The sequence below is a fragment of the Aplidium turbinatum genome, chromosome 9 (assembly GCF_918807975.1).
Source record: "Aplidium turbinatum chromosome 9, kaAplTurb1.1, whole genome shotgun sequence".
NCBI lineage: Eukaryota > Metazoa > Chordata > Ascidiacea > Aplousobranchia > Polyclinidae > Aplidium > Aplidium turbinatum.
Genome location: NC_137480.1, coordinates 22,671,489 through 22,697,466, shown reverse-complemented (window position 1 = coordinate 22,697,466; position 25,978 = coordinate 22,671,489). Strand labels below are relative to the sequence as shown.

The 25,978-nt window shown below is 36.2% G+C and overlaps 1 protein-coding gene across 1 annotated transcript; it reads left to right on the top strand.

Moving 5' to 3' along the window:
- Positions 1 to 3,806: 3,806 nt before the first annotated feature.
- Positions 3,807 to 16,952, top strand: LOC145777439 (LIM and SH3 domain protein 1-like). The gene is made up of 11 exons (XM_082588810.1): positions 3,807 to 3,889; positions 5,159 to 5,253; positions 6,235 to 6,271; positions 8,499 to 8,545; positions 9,118 to 9,159; positions 9,578 to 9,598; positions 10,516 to 10,555; positions 11,025 to 11,065; positions 11,523 to 11,642; positions 13,317 to 13,358; positions 14,402 to 16,952. Exons 1-11 carry the CDS (start codon positions 3,847 to 3,849, stop codon positions 14,570 to 14,572), a joined length of 699 nt encoding a protein of 232 aa, XP_082444936.1. The 5' UTR covers positions 3,807 to 3,846; the 3' UTR covers positions 14,573 to 16,952.
- Positions 16,953 to 25,978: the final 9,026 nt, after the last annotated feature.

The window sequence follows — 25,978 nt, the reverse complement described above, 5'->3', positions numbered from 1 at the left end:
CAAACTGTGCTCAACTTTAAAATCAAACGCAATTTCAACCACTGATAGGTATTTACTAGAAAGAATTATGCCACGGTGTCGTTCAACAAGAACTGAAGATTTTTCAATTGGTGTTGTGATTGACGAGACCACATTATTATCATTCCATTCATATCTGAACTGCTTCAAGCAAGAAAGTACAAATTTTGTGCTGTTATTAAAGTCCTTGACCAGAGGCGGTTTCGAACCTGGGTGTACTAAAATCCAAGGCACTGAGCAGTAACTCAGCAGCCTAGCAGTGGTCCAGTATTAAATGACTTTGTGGAAAGAAAAAAGAAAATTTTATTAACAGGCTTGCTGCAGCAACTAGTTGTCTTGGGCAAGCGCACAATTGCTTAATTTCGTCATGAATTATTGAGCTGATGTCGATCACGTCTCGAAGATACTTCCGGAAGCCCCACAAACGTAAGCTTCTGGCATGAAACTGCAACTTGATCAACGAGAAGCTTGTAGTTATGCGTCTGCTTGCTACTGACTAGTTCCGCTAACGATTTATAACGTAGTTGGACGTTGACGCGATGTGAGACAGGCAATTATTCTGTTATGGATTAGTTTCTATTTGTTGATTGTTTTATCGTATTTGTACGTTTTTATTTAAATAAGTTGAAAATGCTATTACTATAAGGAAATCGATTCTCAATAAATATGTTAAGCAATCAGCTTGTGACAATGTAGGCATTTGGAACTATTGTAATGAATGCAGGTCATGATCGGTAAAAAGCCTATAGCTTAGCTTTAAACTATAACTGGGCCACCCCCGAATAATTACGTTTTTTCTGAAGTTGCTACATGCCTTGTATCAAATCAGCCACCGAAAGTTTTCTATTCCGTCAAAAACAACACACACACATCGTCAAAAACAACAAATTTGGAAAAGAAACAGTAAGAAACCTACTGAAAGTAAAACGATTTTTACCTATTGAGGTTGCCCTACATCTGAAACTTCACTTGAATATCATTTAAACTTTTCTTAGTTAGAAATGGAATTATCTAAAAAGGTCACTTTTGGCTCTGTTGTGCATCAGATACTGTAACAAATTGTATCAATTGACTGATGAGATACAGTAATTCAATGGACCTGTTTTCTGCGCTTTAGACTTCTGCGCAAGCTCGGAAAAGGCGTGGCAGGGGCGCGTGCTTGGAGAGATTATTGATTGACTCATCAAACCACTTTCTGTGGTGGCAGAATAACTTTGCATTATTATCGAGCGGTGCTCTATCTTGCTCTTTGACTTGCCACGTTACCTGAGATTGATTACTTTTAGAAATGTAGCGAGACAACAATTATTTCTGACAGAAAAATGTATCGGTTGCGTTGCGTTCTAGACAGCAAATCAATCGTTTTTTACATTTATTCAACATCCAAACGTTGAATCAATGTAAAAAACGGTTGGTTTGTTGTATGGGGTTTCTTCCTTTGAGAGCAATTGTTTGACTTTGGCCATCGTTACGTGGGTTTATCATTTTGCATTTTTGCCATTTATCTGTTTTGCAAGAGTGGAAGGTTTGATTTTGTTAGCCCTTTTGCTTTCGGAAGACCTCAGATCGATTCCAGGTTTGATTGTTTTGTGCCCTCGTGCGAATGACTCCTGAAAAGAATGAGGACACACAGTAAATAACACAAAATTGAAAATGTTTCAAATAGTCGCTAAAAAGCTTAGCAGTTATATCACTGACACAAAATAATCGTTACTTTGTTATCGCGATGATGTAAACAAAGATTAGGGTTTCCAACCTGTCTGTTGATGCACCCATTGACTATGCTATGGCTACCGATGATTCCTAGTTGTAGTTTAAGTTTTTTGTTTGTTGGTAACTCGTATTGTCATGTTTTAAATATATAATATATATATTGGCTACGTCACAAGAACTGTCCAGTGTAAAAATGTGCTGGGAATTCAATACTAGTACACAAAAATATCTGCTCAAGGCAAGATGTGCTCAATGGATGAAATAGAATTAACGCGGCAAGTAGTCTTGCGATGAGATGTACTCTGCGGTGAAATGTCCTTGCGACGTCGGCGCGGTGAATTGTCTCGCGCCAAGTCAGTTGCATCAGAATGTGCTGATCCTAATCTGACACTACCCTATATCAGAGTAATTTTTCCATCTTTTATCCCAAAATTCCTCTATTGTCCAACGTTTTGTCGTCAAGGAGCCAATATCTTCATACCGGATCTATTGAATGCAGCTATAGAAGCACTATCTTTGTCTCATAATACGCTCATGTACTGATGCGTTTACAAGTTTGAGTAAGAATTTCTAATGTGTACAGACTGAGAGCCTAACACTGGTCTAGCAGTTCAGTAGGCTACCCACTTTGTCTCAATAGCCAGACTGCCATGAACCCAAACTCTTGTAAATTTTGTGACACTTGATTGTATTTCAATTTTATCAGCTAATGAGATTGGGTTAGTTTGTTTAAAAATGAAGACACATTTGAATCGTTGCATTGGTATGAAGAATGTGGTTTGAAAACTAGCCACAGCAAATTGTTTTGAACCGACAGAACACTTATTGTCGTGACCCAGACAGCAAAATCCACCATTTTTACATTGATTCAACGTCTACAGACGTTGTACTTGGGGAGGGTTTCAAGTAGTTACCATTATAAAAATGAGTCACACTTGAAATATTTACAAAACAAACCGTATCCTTATATCGAGTTTAGGTAATATTGTTAAGTTAAATCCAACCATGACTTTGCCACAATCACAAATAGCGTAACATTTGCCATATATAGCGATATATCGTCAACGTCTATGATGTCATGCCGTTGTAAGGCTAGCCGTGGTATGTTTGTGTGGTTTCTCCTTGCGTTTGAGGCTGCCGCAGGTCACGTTGTTAAATCCAGGTACAGCAGCCAATGGATTGTGTGTTCATCGAGCGTTTATTGGACATTGGTAGATAATGTGCTATGAAGTTTGAAAATCTGAACCACATACACAAGATGGTGTCGGCGAGGCCCCGTTGAAACATGCTGCTAAAAGAGAAATAATTACCCCAATACTTTAGCAAACAATACTTGAGCTATTTGCATGCTCGTTTTGCTAGAGTAGCAAGATAAGCATGCTAATAGCTCAAATTACTTTTTGCTTATCGAGATGCGTCACGTTTGCTGGATTATTTGCAACAAAAAATTCGTTACAGTAGTTATTCCAAATACGTCATGAACAACTGGTCTTAGGATGCATAGATAAGGTAGGGTCTTCTGCTTAAAAATTTACTAAAAGACGCAAACGATAGCGATGTGGAAAGAAGGTAGAAGGCGAAAAGGAAAGAAAAGTAAATACTGAAAATTTGCCTGTTCATCATGATTCTTATATATTCTAGCCGTCTAGCGCTTATAAAAAACATCTTTTTCCGTTTTCTAGTAACTATTGCTGGAAAAGGAAGAAAAAAGAAGAAAACGTTGGGTTTTGTTAAGGGATCCGGTTTGGCTTAGTGAAATGTAGTGTATAATTGGTTGTATGATGAATGAAGAGGGGAGCAGGTGGCAGAGTGGAAGATATATGGAAGAAGAGCAGTGGACATGTCAAGAGGTTGAAAATTAACTACCATACATCTCTAGCCACGACGTATGCAAACCTGTTAGTTTGCTAGGCAAACTTTGCAATGCATGGCCAGAGTAGAAAGATTAGATGGTTCCACTTTCGTAAATTACCCCAGAGCTTCTCTGATAAACCTGAATTTTTAACTTCCTGTCAAGTGTATAAGTGAGTTAAATGATTACCATTGTCCACATGTTACGATTTATTTTATGTTCCAGAAACGTTTTAAATTTGTTGGTGTGTAATTTTTTTCACAATGAATCCACCTTGTGCAAGATGCAAGAAAACCGTCTATCCAGGTAATTTTGGATTGTTGTTGTTGAATAAATAATTTATTTGCATCGAGTATACATTATACTGCAACGAGCAGTGCTGCAGGCTTTTGTTGTATTTCAATTTGCTGTTTAATATTGATGATTCAAACAGAAACCACAATGTAACATCATCTTTTGTTTGTAATAAGTTGTTGTTTTTGCCCCCCAAAGAAAATGCACATTACTCTTGTTGTTGGAAAATAGTTTGCACAAAAAAAGAGGTGAAACGTTTGACAATGGTGGCTAACCTCAACCCCCAAATTCGCCCCATGTTTCGTTCACTTGTGTTTCAACTTTTCATTTTGATGCGCCATTTCAGGCAGTTGAACTTTTCAAAACAACTTCTTCCAGTCACGTTGACAACAACATAAATTTTTCAGTTTGTTTCGGGCGTTTTTAGCATTACATCAAATTACATTACATTTACATCAAGTTACATTCATTTACATCAAATTACATTACATTTACATCAAACGTACGAAATATGTCACAGCATTGCCAATCCACCAGCAATTAACAGAATCTTTTCCTGTGTACAAGCAATTGAATTCTTTGAACAGTTACGTTAATTTAACATCTGTTGGACGTAGAAACAATGCGTAAAATAGCCACTTTGCAAACTGCATTACAAAATCAATAGTTTGTTTACTATTAACTAATACAATCTGTCCTTTTCACGTTGAGTTAATGTGAACAGATGTTGAATCAATTCAAAAAGAATGCACGAAACATCTGCAAATTGTTTATACCGTTCCCAAGAAACATCAACTTAATTTTAATTTAGTGCTTAAAGTGAATGTGTTTATTTGAACACCGCCACATTAGTGTACAGTATAATTGCTATCAATATCGCTAAGATACTGGGATAGCCAGACAGCAAATCAGTCGTTTTTTAAAATGTAAGAAAACGTCTGATTTGCTGTCTGGGAAAAGAACTTGACTGGAAATTTGTAAAAGCTAATTTTTGCACAACCGCCAGCTCACTTTCAAAGCACGTTGGCTTGAACATGGGTATGAGTCGTATGACTTTGCATTGACAGGTTGTGGGCAGGTCAAGTGGCTGTTGAAGACTGTTATGTACATTTCACATATGTGTGGTGATAGTTTTACTATATGCACCGCAGCTTGAAATTTACTACTTTTTTCACATCGATTTAACGTTTGCAAACGTTTGAACTGTTACAAGAACTGAGTAAAATTCAACAAGTTTCATGTTGATCTAGCTTGTGTTATATTTCTGTTTTTACTTTGTAGTGGAGAAATTCAACTGCCTGGACAAGATTTGGCACAAATCCTGCTTCACATGCGAGACCTGCAATTTAAAACTGACGATGAATACTTACAAAGGGGTAAGTTATCGTGATCAGACTGAGTGATTTTGTAAACACAATGCATGGGAACTCAATCAATGTTGACTGACTGATAGCTAACTTATGATCTAAAAATAACTCATTTCAATGAAGCTTTTAAGCAGCTTTACACTTTGCATATTGTGTTTGCAAATAATTAATCAAGGGCCATTGCTGCACGCCATGGATTATTTCAATTAATGACGTGTTTCCCGTTTGCTGATTGTGATCGTTGTTGCTATGACGTAATTTGGATTTGAGCTGGTCAGTAACTTTTAGCTAGATAGCCAAATAAACAATGGCTTATGGTCGTTGTACAGTATATACGTAAATTGATCAATTTTTAACTTTGACATTGTAACAGTTTACTTTATTTTTTGCAAAGTTGTCTCGTTTTGATGATAGCTATCCTACACAGTCGCTCGTTTATTTATTTATTTTATTTATTGTCTATTTTTCAGCACATTATTATTTACTACCCAAGATCTTATACATTGAAATGAAACACTCGAAAGAAACACTTTCAACATTACACCTATTCATTTTCAAAGTTGTGGTATTATGTGGCAAAATAAAACTAGTAATAATTTTTTTTCCAGGTAGCCTACAACAACAATAAGCAAAGAAAAATCAGTCTATGCAATGTTCTCTTTTTCTCTCATAAATTGGTGTTGAATATAACTTGTTACCTAAATTGCCACAAAAGCGCAGACTATTTTTCAAGTTGTTCTACACAGTAGTCAAAAGGCCTGTTTTCTGGTTGTGCAAAATAACTTTTTATCACTGATTACACAAAAATAAATTGTAGAGTTTTAGAGGAGGGTGCCAATAGAGTTTAAGTGTGTGGAGGCTCTGGGGTATTTTTTAAGTCATGTAGTTTATCATGATGTTAAGAATTAGGCTACTGGTAAGTTATATTGTTTTATAAAAGGTAATCATACATTATGAATACAGTAATAAATCAATTGTTTTATGTTACAGTACAACAAGCTTCCGTACTGCAAGACTCATTACCCAAGTGAGTATGCACATTGCACAATATTTCATCAAACCGTGGCCCAGGTAGCATTGTGTTTTGAAATAATGAACATATCTAAAAGACTTCATTGGATTTTTTTAAAGCATATAGCGTGCTTGACTCAAGTTATAGCCTACTGGTGGGATTTGGTTTCATCTTTCTGTTCTACTGTCAAAGGAGAAAGTAAAACGCTAAACAGACCGCTTTGTAAGTGGAAGGGTTGAAATCACCAATAGAGGACAATTTACTGATAAAGCAAATCTGTTGATTGACCAGCTTTTTGTATGCGCCAACTGTAATTTGCTGATTAAAATCACTGATTACTGAGCCCCCATTAATTTCCCGCAAACTGATCGTTGAATGTCTAATCAGACGCTTAGTTTTCCTAATCGGTGTATTAACAGTTCCATTGTTGCTGCAGTCCTGGATGAGCAATCCTTCTTGGGTGCCAAACAACGTTAGCACGTCGCTATATCCCCACTTCTGTTATGAGGTTATGTTAACTAGGCTACTTGCAAAATGCAACGCTCCAAATCAGTCCACAGACCATCTTATGTTAGAATGCATGGTAAAGTAGCTCTAAGGAGGATACCTCGCAGACCCTCAATGCAACAACGTCGTCATGGATTGGTTAAATTTAACAAAAACTGCTAAGACTTGAAAAAAAATAGCGCCATACAAAACAACAACTACTGATGTGCAACTCAGCTAACAAAATTGCTCCATTTTATAAAGTAAAGAGACCGATTTTGCTGACCTCAGCAGATGGTATGCCATGCTAAAGTGACACTAAAAAATCGGTTCCCTTGTTGAGAAGACGTTGAAACAACGTAAATATGACAACTTGCTGTTTGGGTTTTGCCTTGAGTGTGATAGCTTGCTGGACACACTGTTGTTACTCTTCACTGCATACTAATCGCTTGATTGATCAATTAATGTACAACGCACATGGCAAGCACATTTAAACCAGGGGCCATCAACAACCGGGCCGTGGCCTAGGACAGGTGCACAAGGAATTTGCTATTTGTTTGTACAAAAAGATTAAGCCACTTTTGGTATACATTTCAGATCATTTTGTATTACAGTAAATTTACTCTCGAATAATTCTTTGCTTCATCTTTTGCTTTATTTACCGTACCTTTCAAACATTCAAAGAAAAAATTGACAACCCCTAATCCCCTGCCCCTAATTGAACCAATGAAGGATATGCCTTGCGTTCAATTTTTTGCAGGGTTTTTATGTAACAAGATTTGCCAAAGTCTGAAAGTTGAGTGATTGTAGAAATGTTTGTGTTGTTTGTTCATGTTGTGCTGTTTTCCAGGTAATCATATTTACCCAGAATGAGCGTTTGGCTTTCCGTTAGTTATTTTAGCTGCTGGTTCAAAACAGACGTCCCTTGTCGTAAGCTACCAGATTTGTGTATAGGCTACAATATCAATGCATGCAATTGCCCATAGCCTACTGGCATCACTTGAGGTTTGAGCCATATGAGAAAACACAACCAAAAAGGTCCAATTAGCAGCGTGGACAAGGAGTTTAGAAGATGCTTTTGGACCCGGCCCGGGAACCTTTCCAAGGGGCGCGATATTTTAAAGAAACCACCGTGTATTCTTTAAATATAGTAGTTGCGAATATAAAACGGCTGCATAACCGAGTGGTGAGAGCGCTGGAACGGCAATCGAAAGGGCGTCGGTTCGACACCGCTCAAGAGCATGCGGCTGTGTCTTTAGCAGGACACTTAAAGACATGCCTGAAGGTGGACATGAAGATTGGCTTCCTTGCCTTCCCGTCCACTTAATCTAAATTTTCAACCACCAGGTGTAAGCCTGGATGCGACAAACAAACAATATAAAACAACAAATTTATGATGCACTAAATCAATCATCTTTTTCTCTAAACACAAACAACAAAGTAGGTGTGAGTCCAGCCAAAGGGAAAAATATGAAACATTTAATCCAGCAACCCAGCTACTTATTGTATGTCCAAAGCTATCTCACTCTTGCCTAACATTTTTATCAGTCAATAACCGTTGGCTAAATTACAAATTTTGAATCCAATGGTTTTTGAAGCGTATTTTAGTGCAGACCAGGGCCACGTGCAACCTGAAAACAATTTGTAAATAAAATCTTCTTTTTATAGTTATCATCGACACTTGTGTTGTACAGTTGTTTGAATGTTAGTTGTTGATTTGCCAAGTTCTTTCATTTTTCAACTTTTCTCTTTACAGCAACCAAGTTTACAGCTGTCGCCGACACTCCTGAGGCACTGAGACTGGTGAGTTGTTTAAAAGCCAAGTTGTATAAAACTGTTAACTTAAATGTATGGTCGATTGTATCAGTTTTTAGTAATTAATTTCTCAATCCTCATTTCAGTAGTTTGAGAAGCAACGTATCATAAATTTTGTTTCTGCTGATGTCAACTCGTTTCCATGCATTTGAAAGAAAAAGTTTATTCTGCTTGAATAAGGCATTTTCATGTAGACGTCCAATGAGGGAAAAGTTTGCTGTTAAAAATTGATGTAGTGTAGTATTCCTACATTAGAGAACTAAACAAGATCTTGTATTGTGGTATCCAGGTTTATGCCCAGTTGTTAAAGATTTTAATAAAGTGGATAGAAAGGCAAAAAGCCAATCTTCATATCTACCTTCAAGCATTACATTAGGTGTTTTGCCGATCTTTAAAAGAACGCTGCGCATGCACAATTTGGCATTGCACACTCACTACTTGGTTACGTACTGTAGATGATTAGACTTTGCTGCTGAGTGATGAAGACTAATTAAAACATACTGAGCTATGATGCCAACACAATAGAGACCTGTTGTAAACGAAATGACGGTATTTTCTAGGCAAAGCAACAAAAGAATATTTCTGAGGTGGAGTACCGCAAGGTAAGTTTATTTTAAGTACACGAAAGATTCATTTTGTAACATAATTTGTGTTAATTATGGCAACCAAAAGTATTCATCTAGGTTACTCTTTAACTCTGTTTTTAAACATATGTTTTTCTCCGTTTGCGTCTGTTTCTTGCAACGTAACTAGGCCTATACCTCATCAGCCCACTTCAATATCGATAGATTCTCCAATTTTCTGATATTTAAACGTGCAGTAGTAGGCTACTGTAACTCACGTTTAAAATTGCTTTCATATTCCACCAATCGCTGCAATTGTATCAAGCGTTGCAAAAATTCTGCATTTTTCCACGTGGTTGCAGAAGTTTAAGCACTTGGCTTTTGATTTTAAATTAGCTTTTGCAAATTTCTACTTTTGATAGAACTCACTAATCGTTGTTTATTTTCATGTTTTTAGGACAAAATGGACCATCTAAGGGTAATTTGAAAATCTTGACTTTTGTTTGCTTGGTTCTGACTTTGTTGAAGCTTTGTTCAGACAACTTGGGGTTCTTAAATCCATGTTGTCAATCCAATATTACGCTCATGATCATGTGTCAATACATAGCCGAACAGTTGGTCTCCAAGTTGCCTGGCAATCACTGAAATCTGAACAACGGTTGCAACTAGCCAGCATAATTAAATTTTACATAAACAGCAGCAAAGCGGCGTAAGGCGCAACTTTGACCATTTTAAAAGGATTATCCCACTTACAAGATTTGCTGTTTCAGAGAGAGCTAAGCTATTTAAATAACGAAAAGCCGTTAAATAGAACTTAATTAAAGTATGTGTTTTCCATGCGAGTGTTCACACTGTTCAGATAAGTCTTCTTTTAAAACCTTTAGCAGCCTAGTAAAGCTTTTGCATATGCAAAACTGGCAAATAATTTTACCATCGTTTCAGTTTTCTCATGACATGCTTTCCAGTACGTTGTGCTTTCATTTACACATACAGCACTACGCATTGTATTATGTTCCAAATTTAGCCCGATGCATTCTTTAACACGTTTCAGATTAAACGTTTAGAGTGACAGCATTTGTGCAGTGTTATTATGATTTTATTGCCTTCCTTTTGTTTACGATATAGCTAAACAATTTTCAACTATAGAAAGATTAATTGTGTGCATAATTTCATGTTTTGTTTTTTGTTGTATTTACTTATGCCTTTGTTAACCTATTTACTGTCAACACAGTCATAAAGCAGCATTGCAAAATCCAACCTTTCTAAATTGATTCTGCGTTTGAAAACGTTAAGAAAATTTTCCAACTTAAAATACAACCTTGCTTAAGCATTATATGTACGGTACAGTAGGTGTATCTGGTATGTGTTGCTAACTTGAACATATTTTGGGCATAGGAATTCACTCAGGTCGCTGACAGTGTCTCCAACAAAACAGGTAATAGTGTTATATTTTTGTAGGTTATTTAAAATACAACCAACTACATTGATCGTTCCGTTATAGCCTATTGTCATGTTACTTTTTTCATTGTCGTAATTTAATTAATTTATTGTAGTTTACCCTCATCTAAACAAAGCTAACGCGAAAATGATTGTATGCTTATTTTAATTCTTTAACCAATTTAAAAATTAATTAAATTTTAAAATGAACAAATTAAAGCATAAAAACTTCAATTATTTTTGTATTTGCGCTGTTATAAGTTACTGAGTGAACTCGATTTGATGACACTGGGCGGGCTAGTTCAAAATCGTGACTTGTGGAAACAGATAACCCATGTTGATACGCAATCTGCTTCAAGCGGAGATAGCAATTGAATGCAGTTATTGCGATATGTTATGTAGTTTCGTTTGAAAACTAATCAAAATTACTTTAGTCTGTTTTTTTGACGATTTGAATTTATATTCAGCTTCACAAGCAAACAAACTAGCCTCCACAATTGGATACCATGTAAGTGGCAATTTGTTAGTCTCACCTTACTCAGATAAATGACTGCCAACTGCTTCGCAGACAGCAAAATCCTTCTGGGTTATAGGTATTGTACGAATACCTGCCATAGCGCAATTTACAGTATATTGTACAACGTATCATTTTTCTCTTGTGAATCGCTCATGTTATGGATGACACCTTTCAATATTCTTAGCCTGCATACTGAAGACAAAATTTGAAAATTCGTACCAGTGATTTTAACTTACAACTTGTAAAAAAAAATATTCTTCTCAAAATGATTTCGTTCTCACATCAGTTTTCAGATACTTGTATGATATTTCAGAATTGTGATAAGAAATGGTTGGCTCGATATACTGGGTCCTGGGTCGTATTAGAAATCTTAATAGCATGATATAGCTTAAATGCTTGTACATATGATATAAGGAAAAAAGAAGTATTCATCTTACAACTTTTCCAGGTTGCTCCTCATCAAGTTGGCCACGAAAGTGAAGGGCGACCTGCAGCGGAACAAATTGTAAATGCCAGACAAGCACCAGGTGGCGCTCATACTCAACGCGCAGCCCAGCCTCCCCCACAGGTAGGTGTTGTACCAACACTGTCCTCACTCAATAATTTGCCCCCAAGACAATGTCACATATAAGTTTCAATTATTAGTTTTTATATTGGCTGATTGTTGTGGTTGATTTGACTATTTATACGTAGCTCACTGTTTATGATCATTTTTATAGCAAGTATTTTATGAAGTGCAAGAGTGGTCCTAGTCAATAATTCAATTGTGGCAGAGAGGTTAATTTGTAATGGAAATCAGTTCCAATGTCTGACAAATGACAATGTCTGACAAATGACATTATAGCGAAAAACGTTCTCATTCTTTATGTCGTGATAAACGCCCTATTCTCAATCCCCATTGCTTGGTTTCGTTTGCTTATCGTCAATATTTAAGTTTGGTTTCGTTCAAGTCAACGTGTTTTAGGTGTGTTCCATATTTTTGTGACAATGATAGGAGTTGCGATGTTGCTGGCTAGGTTTTCTTCAAGCCATTTTATTCTTAAGCAAGCTAGAACGTTCGTGTTTGGCAATTTTTCCTTTTAAAATATATTGAGTTTTGCTTTTAACAGCCTGATAGTTGTTTAGCCTACTTCACAAGTGTAGATGCAAACGACCTGGTTTAGCCCGATGCTGTGGTCTCCCTATGGTAGTAACGATTTGCACTAGCTTTTGGAACGGAGTGAGTTCCCCAGTAATGTGCTGTGTCGAAAGGTGTTGGAGTCAGTGTGTCGTTGTTTTATATGGTTTTACCTTACTCTTGTCTCTTGCTGCGTTTAGTGTTTATTGTGAATGTTGTCGTGGCTACCTATAGATACGGCCTGATTTCTCACATTTTACAGAATTTTCTAGATTTTGCCAAGTTTTGGTAACAGCCTGAATGAAATTTACTGAAACTTATATGGTAACGTCTTATTCACTGTCTTCCCCAAATAGCAAAATGGGTTTTAATATCATAAGGCGTTGAAAAACAAGGACAATTGTACAGTATTCATAAAATTAAGTCAAGCTGTTAACTGTGTCTATATACTCGCTAATAATACGATTGGATGTTTTTTAATTTAATTTTTCTCTTTTTTCCACTGCTTCTCCAAGGCATCAAAAAGCTTTTATATCAATACTAGTACTTTTGTATTTACTTATCAATACTTTTGTATCAATACATTACTAGTCAGCAAAAGTAAAAAAAACACATAGAAAATTTTAATCAAACAGTAGCAGTAACGGTAATCAAAATCTGCAAATTGTAATAAATCGGGCCCCATGTCCAAATAGCCACGGTGTTATCCTAGTCAGTTGTGAGTCACGAAGACAGTCACTATGCAGAATATTCCATTCATTATTGAATTATTGGATTATTATTTTTCAAACACTTTTTATTTAAATAATTTCCGATCATCATCATCATGTACCGTCTCCGAGCCGAAGGTTGGTTATCATTTGCCTCCATACGTCACGTTCCTCTGCTATTCTTTTTGCTTGTTCGATGCCTGAAAAGTCAGCCCACGGTTTTACATTATCCCTCCAAGTTTCTCTCCTTCCCCATGTCTTTCCTTCCACCATACCTTCAACAACTAATTGACTTGGCTGGCCTACCGATCCTCTCAAAAATTGATGATGTCAAAGAAAATTGCCTGTTGTCGAATGGAACTGTATTGCGTCATTTGAAAACAATAAACAAACAATTTTTTATTTTTATTTTCAGGCTGTCGCACCCCCTCCCACGAAAGCGACTCCTACAAAACCGGTGAGTAACTATGGAAACAATTGTCAATATTGTTAAACGATACCAGGGTTAGCAACTCGTGTGTCGTGTAGTGTGGTCGATCGATTGATTGAATCTCTATCCTCGGAGTGAGAAAGCTCTTTTGAGAGCTTAATCTTTCAGTTTCGCATACTTGTAAAGGCTTTGAACCACTGACGCAGGCCCGGTCACCGAGATTGACAGAGTAGAGTTTTCGTCAGTGAATGGAGAGCAATCTTTGGAAGACGAAACAGCGCTGGTTGATCTTAAAGTTTCTTGTTATTGTGATTTGCCTGTAAAGTTGCTTCACAAAGTCTGGTGCTGAACCGACTGAGCTATTAGGCCGTCCTATAATTATCTGGTTTTGACCTCACCAGGTTTGCAATTTTGTCATCAATGCAAGTTGACTTGCCTGTTGACGTTGGCTCCCTATCGTAGCAAATGTCAATTTTTTTTTAAACCTAGGGCCTGTCAATAGTTTTACATTTTATTTTTGTCATGTTATAATGCTTTGTTTTCCCACAAACAATGGGAATGGTAATCGATTCGCTGTTGTAGACCGAATGAAGGTTTTGATTAAGCAGTACCACTCTGGTCCAGTGTTGAACATTTTTGGAGTGAGAAAAAACCCAATATCTGTCTTGTCTTATATATCTCTACTGATGACTTGCATATTTCTTGGTAAACAGGGATAAATAATTGTTATGAATTAACTTTGTATTCAAACCCGTTGAGATAAATTTAGATTCTGTAACAATGCTCGGTTCCCTAACATTAGACACTTGTGAGAAAAACAAGACCTTACCTTTAGGAGAAAAATGACAATAAATCATCAGGGAAAGAGGAAGCTCCCAAACAGCATAAGGTATTTTTAAAAAAGAATCGGATGCAGAATTATTTTTTCTACTTTCTGAGCCCAATGGAAAGGTTCCAGGCTTGTCAAATAATTCCTAGCGTAGGTACAAAAGTATTTTTTTTACGGATCCTTCATCAACACTCCTGCCTCGCTCGCTCTGTATTGGCTTAACTTTTATATCCTTTTATAGGTTTACGTCGCGATTTACGATTACGTGGCTGCTGATGACGATGAGTTGTCAATCAAAGAAGGAGACAGAGTGTCTGACGTCACAATCATCGACGAGGGATGGATGGAAGGAATGAACACAAGTTCTGGAAAATATGGAATGTTCCCCAGCAATTACGTGCAGGCAGTCTAAAGGAATGCTGCAAAAGGCCAGGTCATGGTCACGTGATATTAAACCACCTCACAAACGGTCATGTCGCTTACACTACTAGCAGCACCATAAAGCTTTTACGCTTTAGAATAATATACAGTACATAGCATTGGTTGCAACTTGCAATAGCATTTAAATCAAACTAACTTTTACCCTTGAGGATTTTTTAAAACTCAATTGCATTCCAAGATGACCATTCCAACACCACTTTGCAACATCCAATCAAGCTCTGATGTTTTGACAAATGCAAAGAACATCATAGACCCAACGATTGTTTTCTTATTCAATAACGCTTCATGCAACTTTATTCATCGTTTTTGAATGTGTTGAGAAGAAGTACACATGTACATTTGGCTAATATCTAAATCAATGTAAATATATATATATCATTATGTAACTGCTTTCATCGAAAAGTATTTTATTGCATTGCATGAAAAAAATGAAGCATTTCCAGTATACAGTCCTGCCAAGGAGTGGCCACAATCTTAAAATGAAGTGCTGCACTAAAATATTGCGGACAAATCTGAGCTCAGTTGACTTTTTGGTTGCTTAAACAATATTTTCAAAAGAACCGTTATAGTGGATCATGCTTCCGATCTGTCTACTAAACTGAACCTGAATAACCTTGTTGTGTGACGTCATCATTTTATCATGATGACATGTCGTGAGTTTTGCATCTAGACAGACACTTGATATTTACCTAACCGGAGGCTTGTACCAAGGGGATGGACATTGCTACAATTAGCCCATTGGCCACAATTATGAGGCAGATGCCGTAATAAGCAAACAAAGCCCTTCTTTTTGTATTTGCCTTGCCAGAGGAGTGATTAGTTTATGTTTTACTTTTCACTTCCATCCCTGACAAGTTGTCCTTTAGTTTTCATAATTTTAAACGAGGTTTTTCAGTTTATAAAAATTAAGAATGATTGTGGTTTTCAACTATTCGGGCACTTTAACGTTTAAGATTTTGGAAAAGCTAAGATTTCGATAGGAAAAAGTGTTAGCTCCACTTTCTATTGCAACCTCACAGGATTTTATTTTGAGAATTTTAAAATTTAGAAAAGATGCGTTTTTTTTCATACCAACAAGGCACATATCGCTTCAAAGACTGTACTCCTACCATCCCTGTGTATAATGCAGTTGCCAAAATCATCCACAATTTAGACCACCTAACGTCATACACAACCTTATGGCAATTTGTTGCTGAGTGAGTAATTGTTTGGTACACAAAAAATCAGTGCTCACCGCAGCAAGCTCACACGTGCCATAGAACAAACGTGTATTCAGGTAAGAGACTGTATACATGTTACACGACGCCTTTTTGCTTTGCGTCACCTTATCCGAATGAGGCTAGATGCAAAACTGTCGTCAACATAATAGCTCTACGTTATGGGTCTGGCAACACCTAATGACGTAATTGCTTTTATTGCCATGGTTTTTGGTTTGCTACTTTGATAGGTTAATACCGTTGCTTAAAGGAAAAAAAACTTTGAAAGAAAATTTGTTTTCGAAGCATCATTTATACGTTTTGATTTTGTTGAACAATCAGTTTTATTACAAAACGTCAGGTTTAGTTGTTGGCCGCATAGCCGAGTGGTGAGAACCCTGGAACGGCAATCGAAAGGGCGCCGGTTTCGACACCGCATCAAGAGCATGCGGCTGTGTCTGTGGCAAGACACTTAAAGACATGCCTGAAGGTGGACACGAAGATTGGCTTCCTTACCTTTCCGTCCACTTAATCTAAATCTTCAACCACCCAGTGTAAGCCTGGATACGACAAACGAACAAACGTTTCTTTCATTTCAAGTACCTTGGCAGACTGCCAGCAAGGTACCACGAGGAATCAGCCTAGTAAGAAAATATCTCGTGGAAAAATTCCATGACAAGCCCAAATGAAGAACCTATAAAAGTTGTCAGCTAGTTTTTATATGTCGCTCTTATCAATGCATTTCCTATATTTTGTTTTGTACCATACTGTAAAAACCTCCCAGATTCTAAACTACTTGCATTTGTACATCACAGATTTTGTCGTGGATTTCCGAAAAAAAAACATTCATTCTTAGAATTTTTCTGCTGCTCTATCCCAATTAGTAAACTTGAAACTTGATTTAGTTTGTATATTTAATAATTTTTTGAACTAATAACTTCATTCTACCTTAACCGTTAACCTGCTAACATTAAGCTGTACGACGGTGTGCTTCACATAGAAAGTTGTATCGCTTAAAATTCTTGCATGATCTAACGTGTTTTGTTGTACTGTATCTCACTTGAAGCAACTATTCCGCAGAAGACTCGGCTTCTGGTCAATATCTGGACAGCTTGTGGCCAAACTATCTGTTGACAATAAACAACAATTATTGCTTTGTCGTCGCATTCTGGTCAATGTTGTCTCATCCATCAGGTAGTGCCAGAGTAATTTGATGGAAAAGGCATTTTTGTAGAGTTCATAGTTTAGCCAATAAATGCTTAAAGTTCAGTGTTTTTTTTTTGTTTTTTTTTCTTGAAGTAGTAAAACTGCAAAGTGTGATCACATTCGTCTGCGTAGCCGAGTGATAAGGGCCCTGATTGGACGTTCGAATGGACATTGGTTCGACGTCGCTCAAGAACTTGTGGCTCTGTCGTTGGCAAGAGACTTAAAGGCACCGAGAGTCGAACCAGAGCCGCTTGATCTTGAAGCTTCTTCGTCCACGAAATCACACGCTAACCAACTGAGCTATTGGAGCGGAGGAAAACTCGTCTAGTTTCGCAAGGATTGGAGTCGGCTTTTCGAAGTCTTTAGAACTTCGGATTGATGAAGCCTTTTTGGAAGCTTTCTCGACTGTTTCCGATATTTGTAGAGGATTTGAACCACTGGCTCAGGTCTGCTGGTCACTGATATTGACACTAAAATTAGTTGAAAATCAGGTTGCCTGTAAGTTATTTTATTCATTAGATGCCGCCGAACAGAGAGCTGTTCTTGAAGTGCATTGCTCAAGCACATACGTCGAGAGTTGAGCCATTGCTTGGCCTTGCCATTTATTCACAAGGCTCCGGCGCCAACTCAACTGAGCAATAAGGGTTATGGCAAATGCTTCCACGTGTTTCATTCTCCCACTTGACAGCAAAGCTCTAACAAGATAATGTTGTTTTGCTTTGATGGTGGTCATTCAGAACATATTTTCAAACTCCACTGAAGTGCTACAATATGCTTGAGCGCACAACCAATTTTTAATCTACTTTTGATAAAATCTTATTGATAAGATAGGCCTGTGCTACATTGGAGAAGATATTTGTCTCCTGTTTAACTGCCACCGTGGGTTATTCACGTGCTTATTGTTATCACTTAAAGCTGTAGTCTACCAAACTATTGGTCGCAAAGGGTAAAAACATTGGATGTACAGGAACGATTCAAATCTGCCAAAATGGAATAGACAAGTGGTTAAGCGCCCGATTCAAGATCAAGCGGCCCTGGTTCGGCTCTCGGGGTGTGCGCTTGAGCAAGAGCGCTCTCCGTTCAGTGGCACCAAGTGAATGGAATAATTCCTCCGAAACAACACTTCAACAATCGGAAACTTCACTTAGCCAATCTTAGCAACCGGCCCGTCGTGACAAACTTCAACAAGTAAGTTATGCGAAACTACCAGGAATAACCTATCAGAGGCTTTGGCAGTCCGAGAATAAAGATTCAAAACCAACTAACACAACTATACACTAAAAACATTAGAGTTTTGAAACTGCTCATGTAGGTTTTCTGTGTCTTGGTTGCGAGATGTTCACAAAACTCAGATTTGTGTGGCATTTAGAAAAGTTCGAAAACCACTGCACTATCGAGTAGAACATAATTGCAATAAACATAAGGTAGTCTCATCTTGAGGTGGTGTAAATTTGAATTACACACCGTGGCGTAGTAGCCCACTTTAATACCACGGATTATGTCGTATGAATAGTACAAGTATTAGGCTAAACAGTTCTCCATGGCGTTTAAAGTCAAGAGTTGATATCACTATTTGTTGCTTCCTCTGCGAGCAAAAAGCAACTTTTTGCTGCTTTTAGCGTTTGCTTATTCCAGTTAATTTTGTCACTAGGAGTGCTGTGAGTATTTTAATAGAAACTTGGAAAGAGCTCAGCGTTGAACTCAAAATTGTGGAAAGAAGAAATGGCACTGAAAAAAAAACACCTATTACAAAGAAAAAAAAAAACATGCATGGGACTTTTTTTGGGATCGGAAAAACAGTCCATTGGACATAAAACTAAGCAAGATAGGCCTAATCAAAACGACATAGCCGTATGGTGAGAACCCTGTAACGACGGTCGGAAGGCGCCGGTTCGTTACCACCTGAAGGTGGGTACGAAGTTTCAGTTTCTTACTTTTCCGTCGACTTTCTGAATCTTCAACGACTGGGCGTAAGCTTAGATACAAAAAAATCTTTACTTGGTGGCAAGTTTTCAGCCGCTCATACAACGTTATCTCCTTCTTGGGCTACTGTTTAGTGTTTACAGTATGAACTAAAATTGACTACCAGTATGAGGTATGAGTCTCGACGCGATTATAAATATTTCACATCAACTGATGTAATTACAATGCTATTTTAATGCATCAATGTTGATGCTGTCTGCTGGATTTCAAAAAATTGCTTAACAATTTATTGGTTTAATAATCATCTAATGATGCGCACAGTAAACAATAAACTCCATTAAACGTAGTTTCACAATAAAATAAATAAAAATAAACGTAAATATAAACATTTTATGCTCTTTGGTTTAATTATTTTGCAATAGTAAAATGGAAACTTGACATAAACGTCAATCATTTTGAAAAATGAGGATATTGAGGAATGGCACGCAGCGGTGTGTTTGCATAATGACAACTGGCAACATTGGGTTGTTGTTACTCATAAAACACAGTGTGAAGTTTTCTATTGGCAGTTGTAACTCAAAGAATTGTCTTCAGACTGTTGCGAATAATATTTTGAGTGGCTATAACTAAAAATTATTTGAGCTAGCCCTATAATTGCTCTGCTATTTGCTCTGGCGAAGCTAAGGTTGCTAAATGCTTTGAATTCAAAATGGATACTTTGCATAGCCGACAAAGGTCGTGATTGGGTAAATAAATGACTGTCCCAGCTGCAAAGACCAGTTTAAATACTTTCACAAAGACCGCTTTACACTTTTTAAAGAACCATAAAGGGCTTGGAATGCAACGTTGTTTTCAATTTTTTGAAAATGCACCCAATATGTTCGAAAAAAAAAGAAGAAAAACAGCAACTTAATTTTTTTGTAGCTCACTACAGTTGCTCACCCTCCCTGATAGCAAAATCCGTTATTTTTACGTTGATTTTATATATGCAGACGTTGAATCAACGTAAAAATAAAGAATTTTGCTCTTAGGGCAATGATGTCACTATTCATGCATTTGTGTATAGAAAACTTCTTTCCACATAGGTGGTTTGCCAAACCAAGCATTGGTGGCAGCGAAATTTTCAACGTTGAGGTGCTATTAAGTGAGAAAATATTTACCATTTCTCTAAAGTTTGACAGGTAGAAGTTGGGGAAATGCTGAGTCAAGCAATTATATCTTTTCAATGCAAATTCTATAATCATTGCACAAACTAATGTTACTTTGACATCTTCAATTAAAATTTCCTGCAGCTCTAGCTTTATGCCATTTTCACGCTCAAGTTAAATCAAGCGTAGTGGATCTCTTTCATACGTAACCAAAGTGCTTGATGACGTCATCAAATGATTTAATAAGCGGCACACAGCAGTGCGTGGTAAATGATACTTAAAATTAAACGGGAATTAGGATTAAGATTTTTTTCAGAATGAATAGTAATCAAAGAATCCGTTTCGTATTAATTCGTAATTAATGCAACTTTCAGAGAAATTTTGCAAAAATAGTTCTTGTGTCTTTCCCAAATTAGTACCGGTCTAAACAAAACTACACTCAGCATATTGCATACGGGTACCTCAAAAATACTACTAGGTTGAGCACTGAGCAGTGGGCGCGTCAAACCCATAGCCGTACGAGACTAAACCATTTTGGGGGGGTAGAACGTAAATTTGCCCAAATCTGCACGCTCTTACAGAAAATGCCCAAATATAATGTATGCGGTGCATGATAATAGTGAAAAACTAACATAACAAGATCACCAGCTAGCTAGAATTTGTTACCAAAGTAATCAAGATAGAACAACTGAATTCATTTTTGAAGATACCTTGCTTGTGCATTGCTCGATGCTTCTGCACTTTGGCATGGTAGGTAGGAGTAACAAATATTGTTTTACACATCACAAATAAAAAAACAACCCCACTTAAATATTCTGTATAAAAAGTATATGGTAGGCTACTGGTTAAAATTATACCTATAGCCTATAGACCAAGTGCACTGAATAATATACCTTGAAGTTGAAACAATGGAGCCGTCTGCAGTTATATGATTACACAAATCATATCAGGAAAATCAGCAATAGGAAATATATTAGTAGGCTACTTACTAAAATGTACTGTATTGTTGTTTGTATTTACTGCAGGAATACATACAAGAATCCTTTAATGAGAATTACACTTACAGGCAAGAAAATATACTCACCTAATTTTCTAATATTACACCCAGCATTCTCTGAAAGGAAATTATGAAATTGAGTATATTTGTAATTGGACAATATAAATGCACTCATGATAATATAATAAAACCCAAGTTTGCACATTTTTACTTTAGATTCTAGGATGTCTCACCCTAATTAAGCATCTCTTTGAATGAAAAAAGATAAATTAAGATAGGCATACACATCCAGATATAATGTTTTAGGTATGTTGCTCTCATAGTCAAATTTCTGCAGTATTGCAGCCGCTTGCTAACTGCTGACATCAGAACCAAGGGTTATACATTTGCAGTAAACTATAGTACGGTACACATAACTAATGCATGCCATCGTGCAGCAGTAACTGCTGAATGCTTGAGCTAAAAACTATAAAAATATGCTTTCTACATCATCACTAGAAACACTGCAAACAACTGGATCTGTATCCACAGAACAGAAGTCAAGATATTAATGAAAAAAAGTGGAGCTGCCATGTTTTATACAAGATCTTGCAAAGCAAATATTTTGCCAGCTTGCATGGCAGGTTTTGAGTTTGGAAAGCTTTGAAATAAATGAATATATTATGATTGGTTTGAGATTATATATTTCAGCAGTAGCATATTAAATGTTGGTGAAATTAACATGACACAGTTGCATAAACAAACTAAATATTTTAGTTTTATTTTTGGGCGCAACTGCATCATTTTAATTTGGGTAGTTTTATAAAAGTAACCAAACAAAGCTAAGCAACACCACAACATTACATTTAACAGGTATAACATTTTTTTGTTAAATGTTGTGGTGTTGCTTAGTTAGGCTATGTCCGTTTATGGTTGAAAAAGTAGGCTATACTGTAACCTCTCCACCCGAATCGTTTTATAAAAGTATTCACCAGATTTATATAAATTCATATTTTGTAGTTGCCCAAATCAAGATAATGCATTTATGGATATTATGAAAAAATTAAAGACTTAGTAATTTTTGATGCCGAGGCAACTGCATCATGCCAATTTGGGCAGTTTTATAAATAGACTATGATCAGGTAATTTCATATTTTTTGTTGCCCAAATCTAAATGGTACAGTTATGTAAATGGAAAAAATTAATGAATTTGTTCATTTTGGGGAAAATGCCTCACACTAATTTGGGCAGTTGCATGAACAGACTAATCAGTTTCATCAAGATAATTTCATGTTTTCAGCTGCTTAACTCAACACGATGCATTTGTAAAAATTAATAAAATTAGCTATATAGAAAATTTTGCATTTTGATTTGAGTAGTTTCACAAAAGTAGGCTATTAGAGACATATTTTGGTGGCTGCCCAAATTTGCATGATGCAGTTGGTTAAATGCATTTCGTACTATAGTTTGATCACTATGCAATACAATACAATACACCAATACCGGTGTGCTAAATGAAAATTTGCGGTACATTTCTTGTGCAAATAAGAGGCTGTACTTAGTTTGATAGGTAAAAGATATTAATTTATAGTTTTTCTTAATTCATGCAATTTTGTAGCTTTTTATACTGCCATTTTTGCCCTAATAATTGTAAGATTTTGCCCGAACTTGCGACGTTTTGAAACAACAGGGGGGGCGATTGCCCCCTGCCCCCCTGGCTCGTACGGCTATTGTCAAACCTCACACATTTTCTGCTCACCCCGCTTTAATTTTATTGTCGTGAAATTAGAGAGAACATGATCACTTTAATTTTCAAAAAGAACTTTTATTCAACAGGTATGAAAATCTGTTTTGGGAATTATTTTTACAGATGCATTTTTTTCTTTAAAGTTTTGAAACTTACGTTAAGTATTTGCTCACATTGGCGCCTCTTCTTCTTCATGTTTGTTCTGTTGCAGAAACGTAAAGTGAAGGCTTTGAAAGACAAATATTCACAAGTCAAAAAAAGCAGAAGAACAGAAAAAAACTTTATAATGTTTAATCCAAATGCCAAGAACAGGTGTTTGTGATGTTTCCTTTAGGAAAATTGAGATAACTAAGAGGTTAAGATGTTTCAAGATACAGAGAATATCACGGTCGTTTCTTTAGTCTTTTAAATAGTAAACTTACAATAAATGCATGAACTATTTCTTCAACTAGAATATATCACTTAATAGCCAAACCAATCCGGACAAGGTTACATTTTCGTATAGTTGACACTTTTGTCGTACCGGTAACTAAAAGAAATTCTTCACAAAAAATTTAATTTTAAAGGAAAAAAAAATGTTTCCATATTTCGAGATTTTTAAATATCATTTTTTCCAACACTTCTATATTCTACCTCGTTAGCATAATTGACTGTAAAATTGATAAATATCTTCCCACATTCTCTCCAGCACTAATCCTTGTTCTAACAAGCTGGCAATTTGCCATGGATTTGACTTATCAAAGAGATTGAAATGTAATCTCTGAGTTATAGCCATCATGTAACACAAGAACATGTTATGGTGCGGATAGATAAAAGTGGCCCTTTCCAGTTATACTCACAAAGGTTATGAAAATAATAAATTACACTAAATTACATGAAAAATCTCCGGTGTAATTTAGGCTATGCAATATGCCAATTGTCTTACATTTTAACCGATTGCATAGGCTGCGAAAGCTCAAGATGAAACCTAATATCAGCAGTTCACACACAATTTTATTTCAAAAATAAACAAAACTTTAAGATCACGTAAACTAACAGTTGTATTTTGCGCTGACATTCAAAAATTGGAATGGAGTCTTCAAATCGACTTTCCTATGAAAAAAATGCGACTAACTAACATATAGCATTATAGCTGCATAGCATCTTTTCTTTAATTTGCAAAAAATTATTGATGCTCTAGAAACAACTACTGGATTTTATCAAAAACTTATTTAAGAACCGCATAGCCTACTAATAACCTGAGCCCCAGTTGATTCCATTCTCATTATTGTTTGTTGATAAAATTTTAGAACAGACAAATTATTGCGGGAAATAAAGTTCCTCAAAAATGGTAAAAAATAACTTTTTGCTTCTTATTTCGAAACGAAAACTTCTGCTTAGACCGAGCTTAACCAACGTGATTCTCATATTCTTTTTGAAAGTTTTGAAAATCTAATAGGCTACAAAACAAAAAAATATGCTACGTATACTCTATTTCGCTTAAACTTGAAAAGTTATATTTTTGGAAAATGCATCTCATTAAGATGTTAAGTGTTAAAAGATGGACATAAAAACAACGTTTTTTAGACAATCTAAATTTTCGTTTTTCGATTTAAAAGCTGATTTTTTACTGATTTAAAGAATTAAAGTTAAAATATGTAAAAAATGTAACCAAAGCACACACTAGACCTGCAAATTAGGAGCGAAAAATACTTCTTTGAAAGAGTTATTGTTTAGGCTAAACACTTAAACGCTAAATGCGATTGAGCTGCGCCTTTAAGAAATCAAAAGATATTTTATGGATCGATTACATTATCAAGTAAACCTTGCTTCATGTTCCGTTGTTTGTTTGCGTTTTAATACGATTATGTGTCGTTCTTGTCATAAGACATGAGAACATGGTTTAAACATAACAAACAAGGCCTGAGTGTGTGCGGCCGAAGCTAAGTCGATCTTCAAGTGTTGTTGCGGATTTTCTAACGGTTTATAATGATTGGTGTTATAGCTCAGCCAGAGACTCAGCCCACAAGAAGATTCTTGGCACTTTGTCTCTTTTGCCAGCCATTTTTATAAGCGCACGTTACCCGAGTGGCCATCAAAATCAAAAGCTATCTTAATTCCCTTTTTCGAACTTCAAGAGTGCAATTTTCCTTGCAAAAAGCATTCACAATTGCTAGGGTTGAGTTGAAGCATTCGAAGAACTTCAAAATTGTAGAGGACATTGAAAATAGTAGACATTTGTAAAAGAGACGTTTAAGCTTTCCTTTCACGTCGTTACTGCTTGAGAATTAGGAAATTCAAACTAAACATTTATAGCCTCATAGCCTTTATTTAATCGTTTTCTTTTTTTATCGTCCCTTGTAAAAGCGGTAAGTGATGGCCTACGTGAGATAAGTGGGCTAGTTTTTATGAGACATACTCTTAATCGAACATGTAATGATAGAAAAATTATAGCCTTTGTCACTGCTTTGAACACAGAATAATATTGTTTGAAGGTTAAAATAACATTGCACAGAAGTCGATCCCCAATTTCTGTTTTGTTTCATTCCCATGCAGCTGTTTTCTTTTCTGGTGTTTAGATTTTATTAATTTACAGGAAAAAGCTTACTGGCTGAGAAATGTTTGAAATAGTGCATTAGGTAGGTCTCGTTTGTTCAAGCCCAATTTACTACCTATCGAAAATAGCCACTAACCCACAAATTGGAATTGCGCACGCATTTCCTGATATCGTGATAACTTACAGGCTTAAACCTCAAATGCAACGAAGCCTGGAAGTGTTATTACAATAACATCATTTTGTAGTTGAGAGTTGGAATTATTGCCAGTTGTTACAGATAGTATCACACTTAAGTTGTTAGTAACATTACACTACTTCTTTGATCTCAATTGAAGTAGTTGCTTGAAATTTGAGCATTTTATCGAAAGATGTATTTTTGATAGAAACTATCCTTTTACATATATTTGTTTGTTGATAAAAGCACAATGCACACGAAACAATTGCTGTTGAGTGGGAGCTTTTGCATTTTCCTTCAATTTCTTCAATCTTGAGTGGAAAGAATTTTTTTTTTTTTAAAGCTGTTGCTAATGTTTTGAGTTTTTAAGTGATAGGGTTGTAGAATTGATACACGCAGTCGTTCATAATAGCATATCAAGTGGTGTAACAGTGCTTTTGTCACAATAGGTTTGTTGTAAAGTCACAATG